A 13,992-nucleotide genomic window follows, 5' to 3' on the forward strand; every position below is an offset into this window, starting at 1 on the left:
TTGTGTAAAAACTCTGGAGGAAATGTCCTCTTACTGCACTGCCATGTCAGGGGCACACGCACCTTTGGTGTCCATTGCTGTGGCCACTAGGCTTCCACACAGAGCAACAGGTGGGATGCTCTATGCATGCCTCTCAGGTTTATCCATATCAATTTTACCTGGATAATTCAGCTCCTTGTGATGAGGGAACTAGAGACGTGGCTCTCCACCAGGGTCATGACCCTGTTTGGGGGTGGTCACATATCAGACATTCTGCATAGCTGATATTTACATTATGACTTATAACAGCTGCAAAATTATAGTTAGGAAGTAGCAGCAAAAATAATTTTATGGTTGGGGTCACCACAACACGAGGAACTGTATTAAAGGGTCCGCAGCCTTAGGAAGGTTGAGAACCACTGAACTAGCATCTTGCCATTATAGGAGCGGTGCCCATGTCTCCTCCCTGAGCTTCCTATGTGCAGGTGTTGGGTGCACACTCAGGGCATCTTTTCCCCACTCATAGCACATCTTTTTCTCCTCTCTTAACCAACATGGACGGGGTTTCGTCTTCTTAGAAGTTTTACATCTTGTTGGCTCGACTGACATTTTACCAACTGTTGTATGTGCCATATGGACAGGCTGTTCTGCACACTCCTTTTCACGGTTTTCTGTGCCACTGTAAGTCTACTTTGCTAGAGGAGAGTGTACTCTGGCTCTGACCTGCTTCTGAAGTAACTTCCTAACTAACCATCATCTGGCCTTGCTGATGGCCTCTAAGGAGAGCTTTTACAAATGGAATCAGGGCTTTTACTGGGACAAGGCATAGCATCTCTCTCTGCCTCAGGACCTAGGACCATGGCTTGCAAAGACCACATACATCAGGCATGCTGTTCAGTTACAGTTAGCAAACATTAGCTGGGACTCTACCACATGTCAGATGGCCTGATGCTGGGGACAAGGGAGCAAGGTCATCTCTCAGATACAGCGACTGCCCTTGGACTGGCAGCCCCCTGATGGCACAAAGCATTTGCTCTCCTCAGGATCATCCAGTAGCCATTATAACCGTCTGGTTCATCAGGGAACATTATTCGCAGAGCCTGTGGTGTGGCCTGAAAAACCTCCAATAGCTAATTCAGCCTGGATGCTTCTGACACAGGGCCCATGGTGTCCCATGGCGCCTGATCCTGCTCCCTAGAGAGAGGTGTGACTAAAGCAAGAAGCTCAGTTGACCTGGGCTGATGCCTGCCGACTGGGGCCTGTAGGCCATGGTGGATAAAAAACAACGCAGTTCCTGAATGCCAAACTTTGGCCTCTGGAGGACAAAGGGCCTTTGTGAGAGTTTTCTCAGCAGCCCCTCTTCTTGGCAGTAATCATAGCAGTCAAGTTTCTAAAAACATGGCTTATGTTAGGAGAGCAACTGGCTTGGTTTTGGTTTGTCACGAATGTGGATGCTTGCTGGATGTGGTAGCACACATCTTTAGTCCCAGTACTCAGGAGGCAGATCTCTGCGAGTTTGAGGCCTGCCTGATCTACACAGCAAGTACCAGGACAGCCAGGCAGACACAAAAAACCTTGTCTCAAAAACAAAACCAAAACAAAACAAAGCCAACCAACAAACCAACAACAAAACAAACAAACAAACAAACAACAACAACAACAAAAAAAAAACCTGAGACTCATCTCCCCTCCCTATTCTTTCCTGTCTCATGGTACACATTGGTCTTTCCCCTGATGTGACTGGTGGAAATTCACAGGGAGATGGGTGCTTTCACCCCACCCAGGAGAAACATGAAGTCAGGGAAGGGAGATCTTCCTTCTAAGTCCTGACAGACAGAGCCACCAAACAAGGTTTTCCTTTCCGCTGCTGTTCCAAAGGCCCACACAGGATTTTCCTAGCACCCTCCCCTCAAGAGTCAGGGGCTGATCAAGGACAAGATGCTTGGTGAGCAGAAAATGTTCTCCAAATAATTGTGGCTGTCACCAAGTGGGGTCACCTGCTGCTCCCTGTTCTGGTAAGAAAATGTCTTCTCCCAGAATACTGGCACTTCCATCTCCCACAGGAGGCCAAGGAGAAATGTCCCCAAGTGTCCCATGGGCTATAACCTCCCTGAAGGTGTATCACTGGAAAGAACACCAGCCAGCAGGCAGGACATAAGCTGAAGTTACTTTCACTGGAGCTGACCCTGCGGTCAGAAGTGAGGGGTGAGGGAGCTCCTCTTCTCCCTGGTACTGGAGGGGCTGTAAAGGTTCTGTGAAGGGAAAGGTGGACACGGCAGAGCATGCACAGCTCGCAGGTATGCAGACCGCTCTGCTGATGCCGCTCTGGGGTTCTGGGCTCTGGTCTCTGGGCCACACCATGTCCTTACAAGGTTCTCTGTACCGTGAGTAGTCGCCACACAGCTGACTTTCCTTCACCTCACATCTTCCCCACCTGCTGGGGATCCCAAAACCAGAAGACACCTCCGACACCAGCATCCCTGTCTATCAGAAAGGAGACTAAGGCATTGGCAATTCCTGCTCTGCAGAGCAGCCGTCCCGTGACAGATCCGCAACAGTAATCTGTCTGTCTCAGCTGCTGGTGAGCTCGGCTAATAGGCTTTTAAAAACTGTCCCAGACAGACTCTGTACCCTCCTTTGAGACGAACCAAACCATGCATTTCTCATGGGGAAGGCACCTCCTTCAAAGTCTCTGCCCTGGGCACTCTGGGTCTTTCGACCTGGGGGTCTTGTACTAGCAGCCACGCTGACAAGGCCGTTAGGGGAAACCATCCCATGTACTGCAGTGTGCAGTGGGTCTCCGTTTTCAGGGCAAAGGTACTTTCAGTCAGGCCCTCAAAGTGCTCTGGCCGGCTGCGCGCACACCCGCACAGGCCGCTGCTGACCTGGACAGTGCATCTCTAGTCACCACACTGAAAACGGCACGGTGTGCTTGCTGTGGTGCCAAGCTTTATTCTGTGTTCACACATGAGGGGGGGAAGCCCATCTGCATCTAAAAGCACAGGAATTAAAAGCACCCTGTGTGTTCTAGTGCTCTTTATTAATTTAAACAAGGACATGGGGCTGGCATTCCCAGAGGCATCAGTACCCAGTTGGTTCAGGCAGTTCCCCTATTGGCTGACTAGGTCTTGATACCTAGTGATAGTCACACGTGTCTACAATCAGGTGATCCTGTCCCCGGAGACTCCAGACACATCACAGACATGGAGCATATATGACCCGACGGCCTCACTGGACATCATCATCATCAAAGAGATCTTCAAAATCTATGAAAACAAATCAAAATGAAGCATTATTGGGTACAGGACAAGCAAGTGAGGAAACTGCTTCAAAAAGAAATTGCTGATAGCTGGAAGGGCAGAGAAAGTGGTAAAGGGTGTCACAGTTATTCTTAATCACATTCTACTTTAGAGGGCGTTTTTTACAAAGCACGCGGGGGTGCTGTGGACACATGGGCACCACCTTGCAGCTTGGCAGCCATACTGAGTGTGAGGACAGCAGTGCCACTCCACCACCAGGAGGATGGAAGTGTGGGGAACAGTGGCTGGACTGAGCCCCTGAGATGACTCCCTTAGCGAGCCTGGGCAAGCAAGGCTCCAGATCCACAGCTACACCCCGCTCCAGTCAGAGTGTATTCTACAGTCAGCGTTCAAACACGCCACTGGGGCCCACAGCCATGGCCGCCCACTCTTCTGTTCACACATCTTCCACATTTCCATCTACTGGGCAGGGTCACTTTGAGGACAGGGAAGGAGTCAAGCCCACCCATGTGTGCACAGTTCATCTGCTTGGAAAGCCTCCCATGTTTCCACACTAGATCTTTCTGGGCAAAGGCAGTGTCTACAGTGCAACTCTGGCCATGCAGGAGACTGCTCCACCCTCCCTGCCTCCTGATGCCCGCATGAACTACTGTGTGACTGCACTCTGGGTGGTTCCTGCCTTCCTTTGAGAGTCCTCTGGACACAATACCACCTGGCTTATGTGGGCTCTCAGCTGCCTGCCTCCAGCCTCGTCTAGATCTCCCACTACTTACAAATGGTGATAGGGGAAGTGAAAGGGTCAGCACACGGGTAGGACCCACTGCTCACCAGACAACAGCTCCAGAACCCATCTGTTTGGGGAGCCAAAAGGCCTTGCTGGAAGCCCTGGCCAAAAGTCTCATGGGTTTCTCACAATGAATGGTTTCCTAAGCCCTGGGTTTGGCACAGACAGCACCCACTCTTGCTAAGGTCAGGCAGTGAGTGAGTAGGAGACAGGGAGCCTGCGTGTCCCTTCCCTGCCTGGTATGGGTCATTAGGAGTCAGATGTCTACTGCCATTGTCACCGGGTGCTCCCTGGCAATGCAAGCCAGGCCACTTGCATGCACTGAACACAGTACCCAGCTGCTCTCTCAGGAGCTGACATGGATGGATGGGATTCTGAAGGAGTCCTACTTCAACCCTATCAGTCCTACAGGTGTCACACCCTGCACAGCCAGGAGCCTCCCGAGGTGCCACAAGGCTGCCCTGGGAAGTGATCAGTAGCCCTGCACCATCTACTCCCTGAACAGAATTGAGAGGAATGACTTTGAAGGCTCCAGTGTTATGCCCCTACCCCCAGTTCTGAAACCAGTTGGGGAGAAGCAAAGTCCTCAGGAAGGAAACACCCATCTGACAGATGGCTTCCCCACTCAAGCATTGGTCACATGCCAGCGAGCCTTCAAAGTCATCTGGGCTTGGAACTTCAAGGGGAGGGGGAGTCCCTAGTAAGTTAGAAATCAATATGGCACGGTTAGTCATGGCTCTTTGGAGAGTTGTGTACTACAGTGCTGGGACGAAAGGGAGAAAACCACTACTACCCTCCAAGTAGGGAACTTAGCCTAGATTCCCAATTGCCACTTGAACCCAGTGTAAGGGTTAACCAGTAGGAATAAGGCCTTCAGAATCAGAAGGATGAGAGGCTCAAACACGCCCTGTCGAACGCCTGGTGATTTTACTGTTTTCACTGTTTAATTGGCACAATAATCTAACCGAGAATGCTCTTAGCTATGCAATAGAAGTGTGTCCTCCGCCCTGACCTCACTCAGGGAGAGCTGAAGCAGAGCTCAGCTGTTACTCCGCAAAGGCAGCAGTGGCCATGAGTCCAGGTGGACAAGCAGGTGTGGCCCAGGAAAGAGAGGGATACATGCTGTCACCGGGAGAGTCCAAAGATGACAGAACCATGAGGCCTCTGTGCCCAGGTCTGGGAGACGGGCTGTAATCAATACGTCCATTTGCACACGCTACTCATGCCACTGCTCAAATTCAAGCCTGGGCAGTAAACTGGGGAGACACTTACTTCCTGCTCTCCTCAGACAGGGCTGACAGGAGAGCTGACTGCCAGGGGATCACTCCACACACCTGGCACAGCACAGACAGAGGCACAAGGTCTGGGCCACACTGTCCCATGATCCAAATTACCCATGGCACAAAACTGCCCACCGCAGAGGAAAACTCAGATTAAGCCTGGCACCCAATGCTGGCAGACTTACCGTTAAAAAAGTCCGCATGAACTGCCTTTTCATTGGCTGCCAAGTCCATCAGGAGCCCGGTGCTACCTCCAGCCTGGAGAATGAGAGGGAAGGTCATTCTGTGTGCTTGTTTTCCGAGAGCAGGTGGTGGCTTCCTTAGCACACCCATCCCACCTCCCTGGAACAGAACACTGAGTGACAAGAATGCTCAAGATGGGAGCCAGAATTTCCCGGACAAAGAAAGTAGTGTGAATGGGGAAGCCAAGCAAATGATTTTAAAGCTCTCTCAAGGTCCTCAGTTTTCCTTGGCATGGCCTCGTGTGGTACTCTCCTGCCGGAGTCTTCAGTCCCCTCCTAGACAATGCCAGAGGACACAGAAGTACACCAGCAGGCTGGACATCTGCCCTAGAGGCTCCCTTCTCTCTGAGACTGCAGCCATTCCCCTTGGGAAGCTGCTTGTCCCAGCGCTGAGGTCTGGGGTGCTGCTCTTGGGAGAAGCCTCCAGGACTGCCACCATATGGTGGTGCTAAAACCTGACCACACCCAATCTGTGAGATATGAACACTCTCAAAGACTTTGTGCTCTTTGGTCACCCAGAACGGTGGACGCAGAGACCTGTGGTTGCAGCACACTGGACGGCTGGCTCTGGCCTTTTTCTGCCTGGGCCTCATCTTTCGAGGGCTCCTGGTTCAACTTTCCCTGGAGTGACAAGTACTTGAGCATCTCCTGTATTCCCTTTCGAGTCTTCTTTCTGCCTCTGTCCCCAGCCCCATCACTGGACAAAGCCATATAGATTGCCTCTGAAGTCCTGGCTGAACTCCTGCCTCCACTGCCTCAGTCACAATTTCTTTAAGGCTTCGTCCTTCCTGTTTCCATTGCTTTACCATCTCCCTGTAAACCGAAGCTCCCACCTCTCCAAAGGACCAACCCCCACAGGAAGCCAGGCTTCCTCATCGGGATGCCCTCACATCACCTGCTGCAAGGCTGAGGGGCTAAGGCTGAATGCAATTTCCTCATCAGGGGATCACAGAGCCCATACATTCACTCTCTGGGCATTACTATGTAGATCTGCTTGTTCCCGCCCCTCTGTGTTCAACTATGTACTGCCTGTTTTGTGTGTCCACTTGACACAAGCTAGAGTCATCAGAGAAGAAGAGCTCAGTTGAGGAAACACTTCCATGAGATCCAGCTGTAAGACGTTTTCTCAATTAGTGATCAATGAAGGAGAGACCCGCCCATTGTGGGTGGTGCCATCCCTGGGCTGGTGGTCCTGGGTTCTATAAGAAAGCAAGCTGAGCAAGTCACTAAGCAGCACCCCACCCCCATGGTCTTTGCGTCAGCTCCTGCTTCCAGATTCTGGCCCTGCTTGAGTTCCTGTCCTGCCTTCCTCCAATGATGTACACCAAATGAATCCTTCCCTCCCCAGCTTCCTTTTTGGTCATAGTTTTTGGTCACAGCAATAGAAACCCTAAGACAAACTACTTGGCATCCCCTTCCCTTAGCGGGCCAGGGAGCATCGCTCTTCCAAAGCTCTGCTACTTTGGCTCTCGTCATCCATAACCCAATGTCAACAGAACACATTTTTCAATATTTGAATCAGGGGAAGCTCCTCTCTTAAGCCTAATCTGAGCCAACCAAAACCCCATGGACACGTCTGTATGGCACCCCCATCCCACCCTTGCTATTATACTTAGAAATTGCAATCGGCCTCTTGGGGCCACACCTGACATCTCTCAGGTCCTGGGATGCATTCGCGCACCTCCCTACTCGCTGAGCTTTGAGGAGCAGGAAGCTGACATACACGAGCTAGCTGACACTCCTGATCATAACCACCTCACTGGAACACCTGTATCAGATAAATATCTGTGACCATGGTATAAATCAAAAGCACAAGATCGCTCCAAAAGTCTGTGTGTCTACACGAAATAACCGAATCCCAGCACAAAGCACACAGTTGCCACACACTATCCCTTGCCCTTCTCTCAGGGCTTGGTGGCTAGAGGCCAGTCAGTGCGTAAACCTCGCTCGGGCCTTCTCTCTCCGGAATATTTATGAGGAGCCACAATCAAGTAATAGAGAGCAGACCCTACTTCCTCGCTGCAATTCATGTAACAGTCTTGGACCCTGCGACCGTCCCCGCCCGCTCCCGCTTCCCCAGTCTCTGGCAGATTTCGAGTCCCCGAAGGCCTGGGCTCCCACGCAGGTTTGTAGGCGTGCTCCCACCCCCAAGCATCGCTCCGCGCCGCCACCACCCCACCTCATCCAAGTCTACATAGGGCCCCGCGCCCTCGGGAAACATCTCATCCACAGCTGGTTTCATCTCGAGACTGGCGGCGTTGCGCTCACTTCCGGCCAGCCCCTTCTACTTCCGGCGGCGTTCCTTCGAGCAGGTCTAGGCCCCGGAGGACCGCGCCTCGGTGGCACCCCGCTAGCCTGGCTGCTGAGCTGCTCTCTGAGAAGACTAGGTCAACAGATTATGCGTTAAGGACCAAAAACACCACATGAGCACTGCACGAGTGGTCGGAGAAAGGAGACTATCCATTTCCCAGCAGGGTTGCAGTTCAAAACCGTCAGAATGACTACTGTACAGAAATCACAGGCTGTAATGGATTGGCTAGAAGGTGGGGGTATTGAATCTTTAGGTACTGTAGGGGTAGCAGAAATCCAAAAGTAGTACGTGCGCAGTGGCCGCTCTCAGAGTCACCTCGGCCAAGATGAAGAAGCAGCCCAGTGCATGCAGACAAGATGGGCTTTATCTACAAGGTGGGAGAGTGTGAAATCTTAAAACTTTAAGAAGGGATTCCTAGCCTATGGGCATGGACGAGCCTTGAGGATGTTGTTAAGTGAAATATAAACAAACGCTGTGTACCACTCATGTGAGGTCTCTAGAGCAGTCAGACTCATAAGTGCCGCAGTATTGGGGATGGCAGTTGTTCAGAGTTCTAGAGGTGTGCGGTGGGGTTGGGGGGAAGGTGTCCCCTGAGAAGAGGCGAGGCTGATACATTTTAGAGTGTCATATTGTGCCATGGTTTTTAAAGAATGAAGAAAGACGAGAGGAGGAAGGGACAGAGAGGTGTGGATCTTTGTAGGAGAGGACCTAAGCTATTCTGACAGTCTAGATTACTCTAATGAGGCTCCTGGATGTTCCCCTAGGATCCTCTGTGCACCTCCTGGTAAAATCCAGGTTTAACGAGTATCTCTGTGAAGTCACTATAGCAAGAAGCCTGAAATCCAACCGATACCTGCCTGTTCTCCATATCTGATAGGGCTCCTCACCCTCCACTATCCTGGGCAGTGTCTTCTGATCATGCCTTCAGCAAAGCATCTGTGTTACCCCTGAGTTTTTATTTCCCATCTACCCCAACCCTGCTCCTTGACTGTCAGTCCCTGTTGCTACTGTGGTTGAGCAGAGCCTCTCTCCAGCGATACAAGACTATTGCTCCTCCTGCCCCGATGGTTTTGAATGTTTTCCCTTCCTCTGCTTTCAAAGCAATTGGGAACTGTTGGTTGGTTGGGTTGGATTGGGTGATTTTGTTTTTTGTTTGTTTTTTTGTTTTTGTTTTTGGTTTTTTGGTTTTTTGGTTTTGTTTTGTTTTCCTTTAACAACTTCGAGGCTTCAGGGACTGGGGGGGGGTGTGGGCTGCTAGAGTGAGAACGGGGGTCAAGGGTAAGGACTGACTCAGCCAATGGGAATTGAGCCTGGTCACTCCTACCCTTGAAGCCCAAGTGAACTGTGCAGGATGTGTAAGAAATAACTGGAAAGCCTCGAATGCCAGACCAGTGTCATCCTGAGATATCACGTGAAGGTCAAACTAAGGAAGCCAAGACAGGCTGGCAGCCAAGGGGAGCCTTCTGTTAGTTTCTCTTCCTGCTGCTGTGTGGGGCATTAACCTGTGTGTTCTTGGCTTGCATGTTTTGTGTGTGTTGGGGAGGCTCACCCCCTGTAACATAGGCTGCCCCTACATTATATCATACTGCCTTCATAGCCTAACTCGACCAGAGGACTACCCAGGGAAACCATCCCCTTCCCTCAGATACTAAGTGTGGGCTATGGCTCTCCCTCGCAGATAGGAGTCTGGCTTCTTGATCCCCGCTACTCCCAGGAACATGTTGTGTCCTGAATGTGGGTACCAGGCCCCAACGTGACTGTAGTACATCTGACAGCCAAGGGAATGTTGCCTGCTGTCTGGCTTGCCTAACTAGGCCTATGGCCTTAACAAGCAAAGCTGTACTGGTGGGGTTTTTTGTTTGTTTGTTTGTTTGTTTTTTGGCGCTTCCTTATTCATGATTTGGTGCCACCATAGCCCACCCCCAGGTCATTATGAGGATGGAATGACCAAGTGACAACTAAGGCTGAAAGCCCTGATTGACACTGATCAATGGATAGGAATGATGTGTGTCTTTATTAAAGGCCTGCTCAGTGGTCATCAGAATAAAGCCCAGCTAATTCCTAGCGCTACCACACACACCGGCTCCTTGAAAGAAACCCACAGGGGTTTATGCATCTTCAGAAGGAGTTTATTGAGCATGAGCCCCACCCGCGCCCACCACTGTATCTCTGACCACCTTTGGCCCCAGCCAGTGCAGCCAGGCAGGCGGAAGACTGGACGCTGCTCAGTCCTCCTGGTAGGGAACATGGAAGCCTAGGGTGCTCCCCAGAGGAAAGTGTGCAAAGAAGGTTCTGGCCATGTCCTCGATCTGTGGGTAGGCGCCCTGGCTCTGGAAATATTGCACGTAGTTCCAGAAGTCAGAGGTGGAGAAAGGCCAGTAAGGCATGGCTGGTGGCTGGGCGTTGGGATCTGAAAGACAAGACACGGGTAATCTCAGTCCCTGCCCCATCACCATCCCTGCTAGAAGAGCATCCCTTATACCGCCAGGGCGCATGGATGGAGCTCTCAGTGCCAGCCACAGGGATGACACCGTCCCAGCCAGGAGTGGAGCCTGAGTTATTCTGAGTGTACCTCTTGCCCGTTACAGGACCTGGTGTGGCGGAAAGAGGAGAAGGGGGAGACGGGAGAACAAAGCAGAGCCTTGTCCTTGTCTGGGACGTGATGGGCAGAAAGGCAGCTGGGTGATGATGTATTCGGGGCTCAGGCAGCATGCCGCTGAGGCGTCAAGGAACACAGCACCCAAGTCCTGGAGGGCAGGCTGGGCCCCCTCCGTGGTAGTGGACTGAGCTGGGACTCCTGAGAGTGCTCAGAGTCTGAGCTCAAACTGAGGGTGGTGGGACTCTGAGAGCTCATCCGTCTCCCTTCTGCATGTTCTCACATGGCAGAAGACAGACCTCACCCTGATGGTGTCCCAGACCCTTCAGCATGCACAGCTCCCTACTCGCAACAGGACCTGCATTCATACTTCCGGGAGAGCTAGGGCTCTGGCTGTCCTGTCTGCCAGGGCTGAGCAGCCTCTGCTCGCCCACCCGCCTGCATGCGCCAGCAACTTCTGCCAGTGAAAGGAAAGACATGGAAAAGTGTACCTGCTTCCTCTGGCGTTGGCTTGGCTCCTGCAAAAGGAAAGGAGAAAGGTTTGCCCATCATCTAGGGCAAACCTCCACGAACCACTGCAGACCAGGACAAGGACCGTTTGAAGGAGAGGCGTGGAAAGGTAAGAGAATCACGGCTATGCTACGTCCAGTCCCAGAGCGGCCCCTCACCTGCAGGAATCGCCAGCAGAAGGCCAAGAGCCAGCCACCACAGCACACAGGGCTGCATCCTTACCAAGTGCGGACGGTATACTCAGGACCACCTGCAGCAGGAGGAAGCCAAGGATGATAATGCTGCCCACCAGGATGAGCCCGTTCTGCCACCGCGAAGCGGACCACCCTCAGAAACGCTCGAATGTTCGTAAATGCATCTGTTTCTGCTTTTCTAAGCCACTATTCTGAGGTAAAAGCTTATTCGTTTTGACAGTTTAAGAGATGCCTTGCCCCCATTCCCACCCCCATCACAAACACCAGGTCCACCCTATCTGTAGAGAGAGCAATCCAAACCCTCCCAGAGGGTACCTCGTTGCTGGTCTGTTCAGCCCAATCTGCAGCCTTGTGGGGCCACTGCCAACGCTCAGGCTCCACTTTATAGTAGGGCTGGGACAAGGAAGGAAGCGTCACCATCCTGAGCCATCAAACTGAATATTTCATCCCCCAGCAGAGGACTGTAGGTCTCTGTTTCCCTGCTGGCAGGAGGGCCTGTGGGAGCAGCTGGGGGAATCGCACCACAGATCAGATCTGCCATCAACTTTCAAAGCTGAGTTCAGCAAGGTTGCATCTAATACACCTCCTTCTAAGTCTGTTACCGGGGGGGTTGGGGGGCTGCTGAAACCCCTCAGCTGTGCTACAGGACCCTGTGATCCCATGGCCTCCTCAGTAAGCCTGCAGACACTCCCTCACCCAGGACACCACACTAGTAGAGCAGCATGGAGAGGAAGTGGGGACAAGATGGATCCCTCCCCAGACTAGAGTTTTCTTCCAAGTCTCTAATGGGCAAGGCCAGGGGATAGATACCTGTAGATATTATCTCAGAGGCCCTTAAGTTCAGATCACTGTGATTATCCCTTGATAGAACCCTTGCCCATCTATCAGAGTAAGTGTAGCCTCATGGACCCACCCCCGAGGTCTCAACACCCTGCTGGATACAGTACTATGTCCAGGATAATGGTCTCCATTGTTTCTCAACACCCCAAGACTCTCAAAGATTCTGTTCTGGAGTTGTGTGGCCCAGGAGTCCCCTCAAGTGCCCATCCTTCCCCAAGTGACAGCCTAAATCTAACCAGAGATACAGAGAGCGGGTATGATCCAGTAGTATTGGAGTGCAGCCATGTAGCAGAGAGCCTCTGGCTTTCATTTCCAGACCCCTGGCCCCTGAGCTATAAGAAGTGTGGCTGCTTTTAGGGCAGCCGTGTCAGGGTCCCTGAACCATCTGCAGGTATATGATTCATGAGGACATTCAGCCCTGATTTACAGCACAGCTGTACTCGCAGCCTTGATTTACAACAGACACAGAGGACCTGGCAAAGAAAAAGGCTCTAGTCAGGACCCAAAGGAGCAGACACCCTGAGCCTCTGGTCATCAGAGGGCCACCAGGGTCTAGCAGTCAACTGTCCACCCTGATGAGCCCATATCTAAAGAAAACATGCAGACTGGTTTGAAACCGGTTTCCTAATGCAAGACTGAACTTTGGAAAGTCTAGAGCCAATTAGCAGCTGTGAGTCCAGGAGAGGAAACTATGGGTGTTCATTGACTTTCTCCTCCCTTACTGGGTGTGTATTTTATCTATCTATCTATCTATCTATCTATCTATCTATCTATCTATCTATCTATCTATTGGTAAGAAAACCTTAAATAAAACAGCCCCGCCATCAGCAACATTCTGTTACTCACCCTGGCTTACATCCGTCAGTCCATCTCCCAGGTCATCCATAACTTCAGGGATGCAGGTTCTTTCCTGCATCACATTTTCATAGTCTCCTTTGCTCCTCACCCATCCATCTCTCTCTGTCTCCCTGTCCTCATGCAGAACACGCTACCTTCAAGAGGGACCATTAACCATTAAAATGGCTTGAGAGATAGAAGTACTCACTGGTAAACGGAGTTGGATCCCCACATCGCACATGCTGCGAGGCGAGAACCCACCCCCACAAATTGTTCTCCGACCTACACATACACACCCGGGACACGCTGCAAACATATATACAATAAGTAAATGTCGTTTTAAAAAATGTTAAAAAGCCTTCCCGCGGCCTTACATACCCACATTTGGTGGGAATCTCAAAACAGTGGATTTCGTTCTTTAATAATAGCTACGGTTCCTTCTAAAATTCCACGCTGAGGGCAGGGCAGGGTCCGCATTCTCGAAGCTGCTCAGAAGCCTGGATGATATCCAGTGCATGGGAGACAGCCCCTGCTCCCCTGCCCCACACAGGACCTCAGAAGAGACATCCAAGGCCTCAAGGGTCTGTCTGCTTGCAGTCAGGAGATGATTCCACGTATAAGGCCCTCCTTGCTGGAAAGAGGCCCCTTATTACCTCGCATGGCAGTCCCTGGGTTGCAAGAACGCCAGGATTGGGAATGATTCGGAGGTATCTGGCGCCCCCTGCTGCCCATCCTGGGACAACACATCCGACTATTACTCCCAGAGCCAAGCAGGTGCCCCTGGCCTTTGAAGTGCCAGCCCAACCCAACTTTATTCTCCTAGAAGGCACAGCCCAGAGTAGCTGACCATCATCCTTTGAGCTGTCCCAGTATGGGCACAGACACGTGCTCAAAATTTAAAGTCTAGATGCCACAGTTCATCGTGTCAGTGTGTCTCCTGCATTCTTCTCCCCCACTGAAGAATGGTCAGCCTGCGTTTTGACCTGTTCACACAGCCCGAGTCCCCCAAAGCCTCGGGAGTGGCTTCTAACTGATCTTAGGGTCACTTCCTGATTCCTGGACCGTGGCCAGCATAAGTGCTGGGGTGCAGGAGGTGATAGCTCACAGCCTGCCTTCCCTTCTCATCTTCCAGACTAACATCTGCCCTGAGTCCTCCGTC

The 13,992-nt window shown here is 51.7% G+C and overlaps 2 protein-coding genes across 2 annotated transcripts; both read right to left on the reverse strand.

Moving 5' to 3' along the window:
- Positions 1-3,000: 3,000 nt before the first annotated feature.
- Cops9 (COP9 signalosome subunit 9) lies at positions 3,001-7,837 on the reverse strand. Its single transcript, XM_032901655.1, has 3 exons — positions 7,725-7,837; positions 5,489-5,561; positions 3,001-3,245 (listed from the first exon to the last, which is right to left on the reverse strand). The coding sequence occupies exons 1-3, from the start codon at positions 7,785-7,787 to the stop codon at positions 3,208-3,210; spliced, it is 174 nt and encodes a 57-aa protein (XP_032757546.1). The 5' UTR covers positions 7,788-7,837; the 3' UTR covers positions 3,001-3,207.
- Positions 7,838-9,968: 2,131 nt separating this feature from the next.
- On the reverse strand, positions 9,969-13,434 carry Otos (otospiralin). The gene is made up of 4 exons (XM_032899632.1): positions 13,212-13,434; positions 11,121-11,212; positions 10,944-10,970; positions 9,969-10,266 (listed from the first exon to the last, which is right to left on the reverse strand). The coding sequence occupies exons 2-4, from the start codon at positions 11,176-11,178 to the stop codon at positions 10,082-10,084; spliced, it is 270 nt and encodes an 89-aa protein (XP_032755523.1). The 5' UTR covers positions 11,179-11,212; positions 13,212-13,434; the 3' UTR covers positions 9,969-10,081.
- Positions 13,435-13,992: the final 558 nt, after the last annotated feature.

The sequence above is a fragment of the Rattus rattus genome, chromosome 4 (assembly GCF_011064425.1).
Source record: "Rattus rattus isolate New Zealand chromosome 4, Rrattus_CSIRO_v1, whole genome shotgun sequence".
In the NCBI taxonomy this organism is placed as follows: Eukaryota; Metazoa; Chordata; class Mammalia; order Rodentia; family Muridae; genus Rattus; species Rattus rattus.

What these genes read in the sequence shown, in the direction of transcription:
- Otos (XM_032899632.1), bottom strand. Translation starts at nt 11,178, where the DNA reads ATGCAGCCCTGTGTGCTGTGGTGGCTGGCTCTTGGCCTTCTGCTGGCG. An exon ending in TCTGCTGGCGATTCCTGCAG is followed by an intron (nt 10,971 to 11,120) that starts GTGAGGGGCCGC and finishes TTCCTTTTGCAG; the next exon opens with GAGCCAAGCCAACGCCAGAG. An exon ending in GCCAACGCCAGAGGAAGCAG is followed by an intron (nt 10,267 to 10,943) that starts GTACACTTTTCC and finishes CTTGTCTTTCAG; the next exon opens with ATCCCAACGCCCAGCCACCA.
- Cops9 (XM_032901655.1), bottom strand. Translation starts at nt 7,787, where the DNA reads ATGAAACCAGCTGTGGATGAGATGTTTCCCGAGGGCGCGGGGCCCTAT. An exon ending in CCTATGTAGACTTGGATGAG is followed by an intron (nt 5,562 to 7,724) that starts GTGGGGTGGTGG and finishes CTCATTCTCCAG; the next exon opens with GCTGGAGGTAGCACCGGGCT. An exon ending in TCATGCGGACTTTTTTAACG is followed by an intron (nt 3,246 to 5,488) that starts GTAAGTCTGCCA and finishes TTGTTTTCATAG; the next exon opens with ATTTTGAAGATCTCTTTGAT.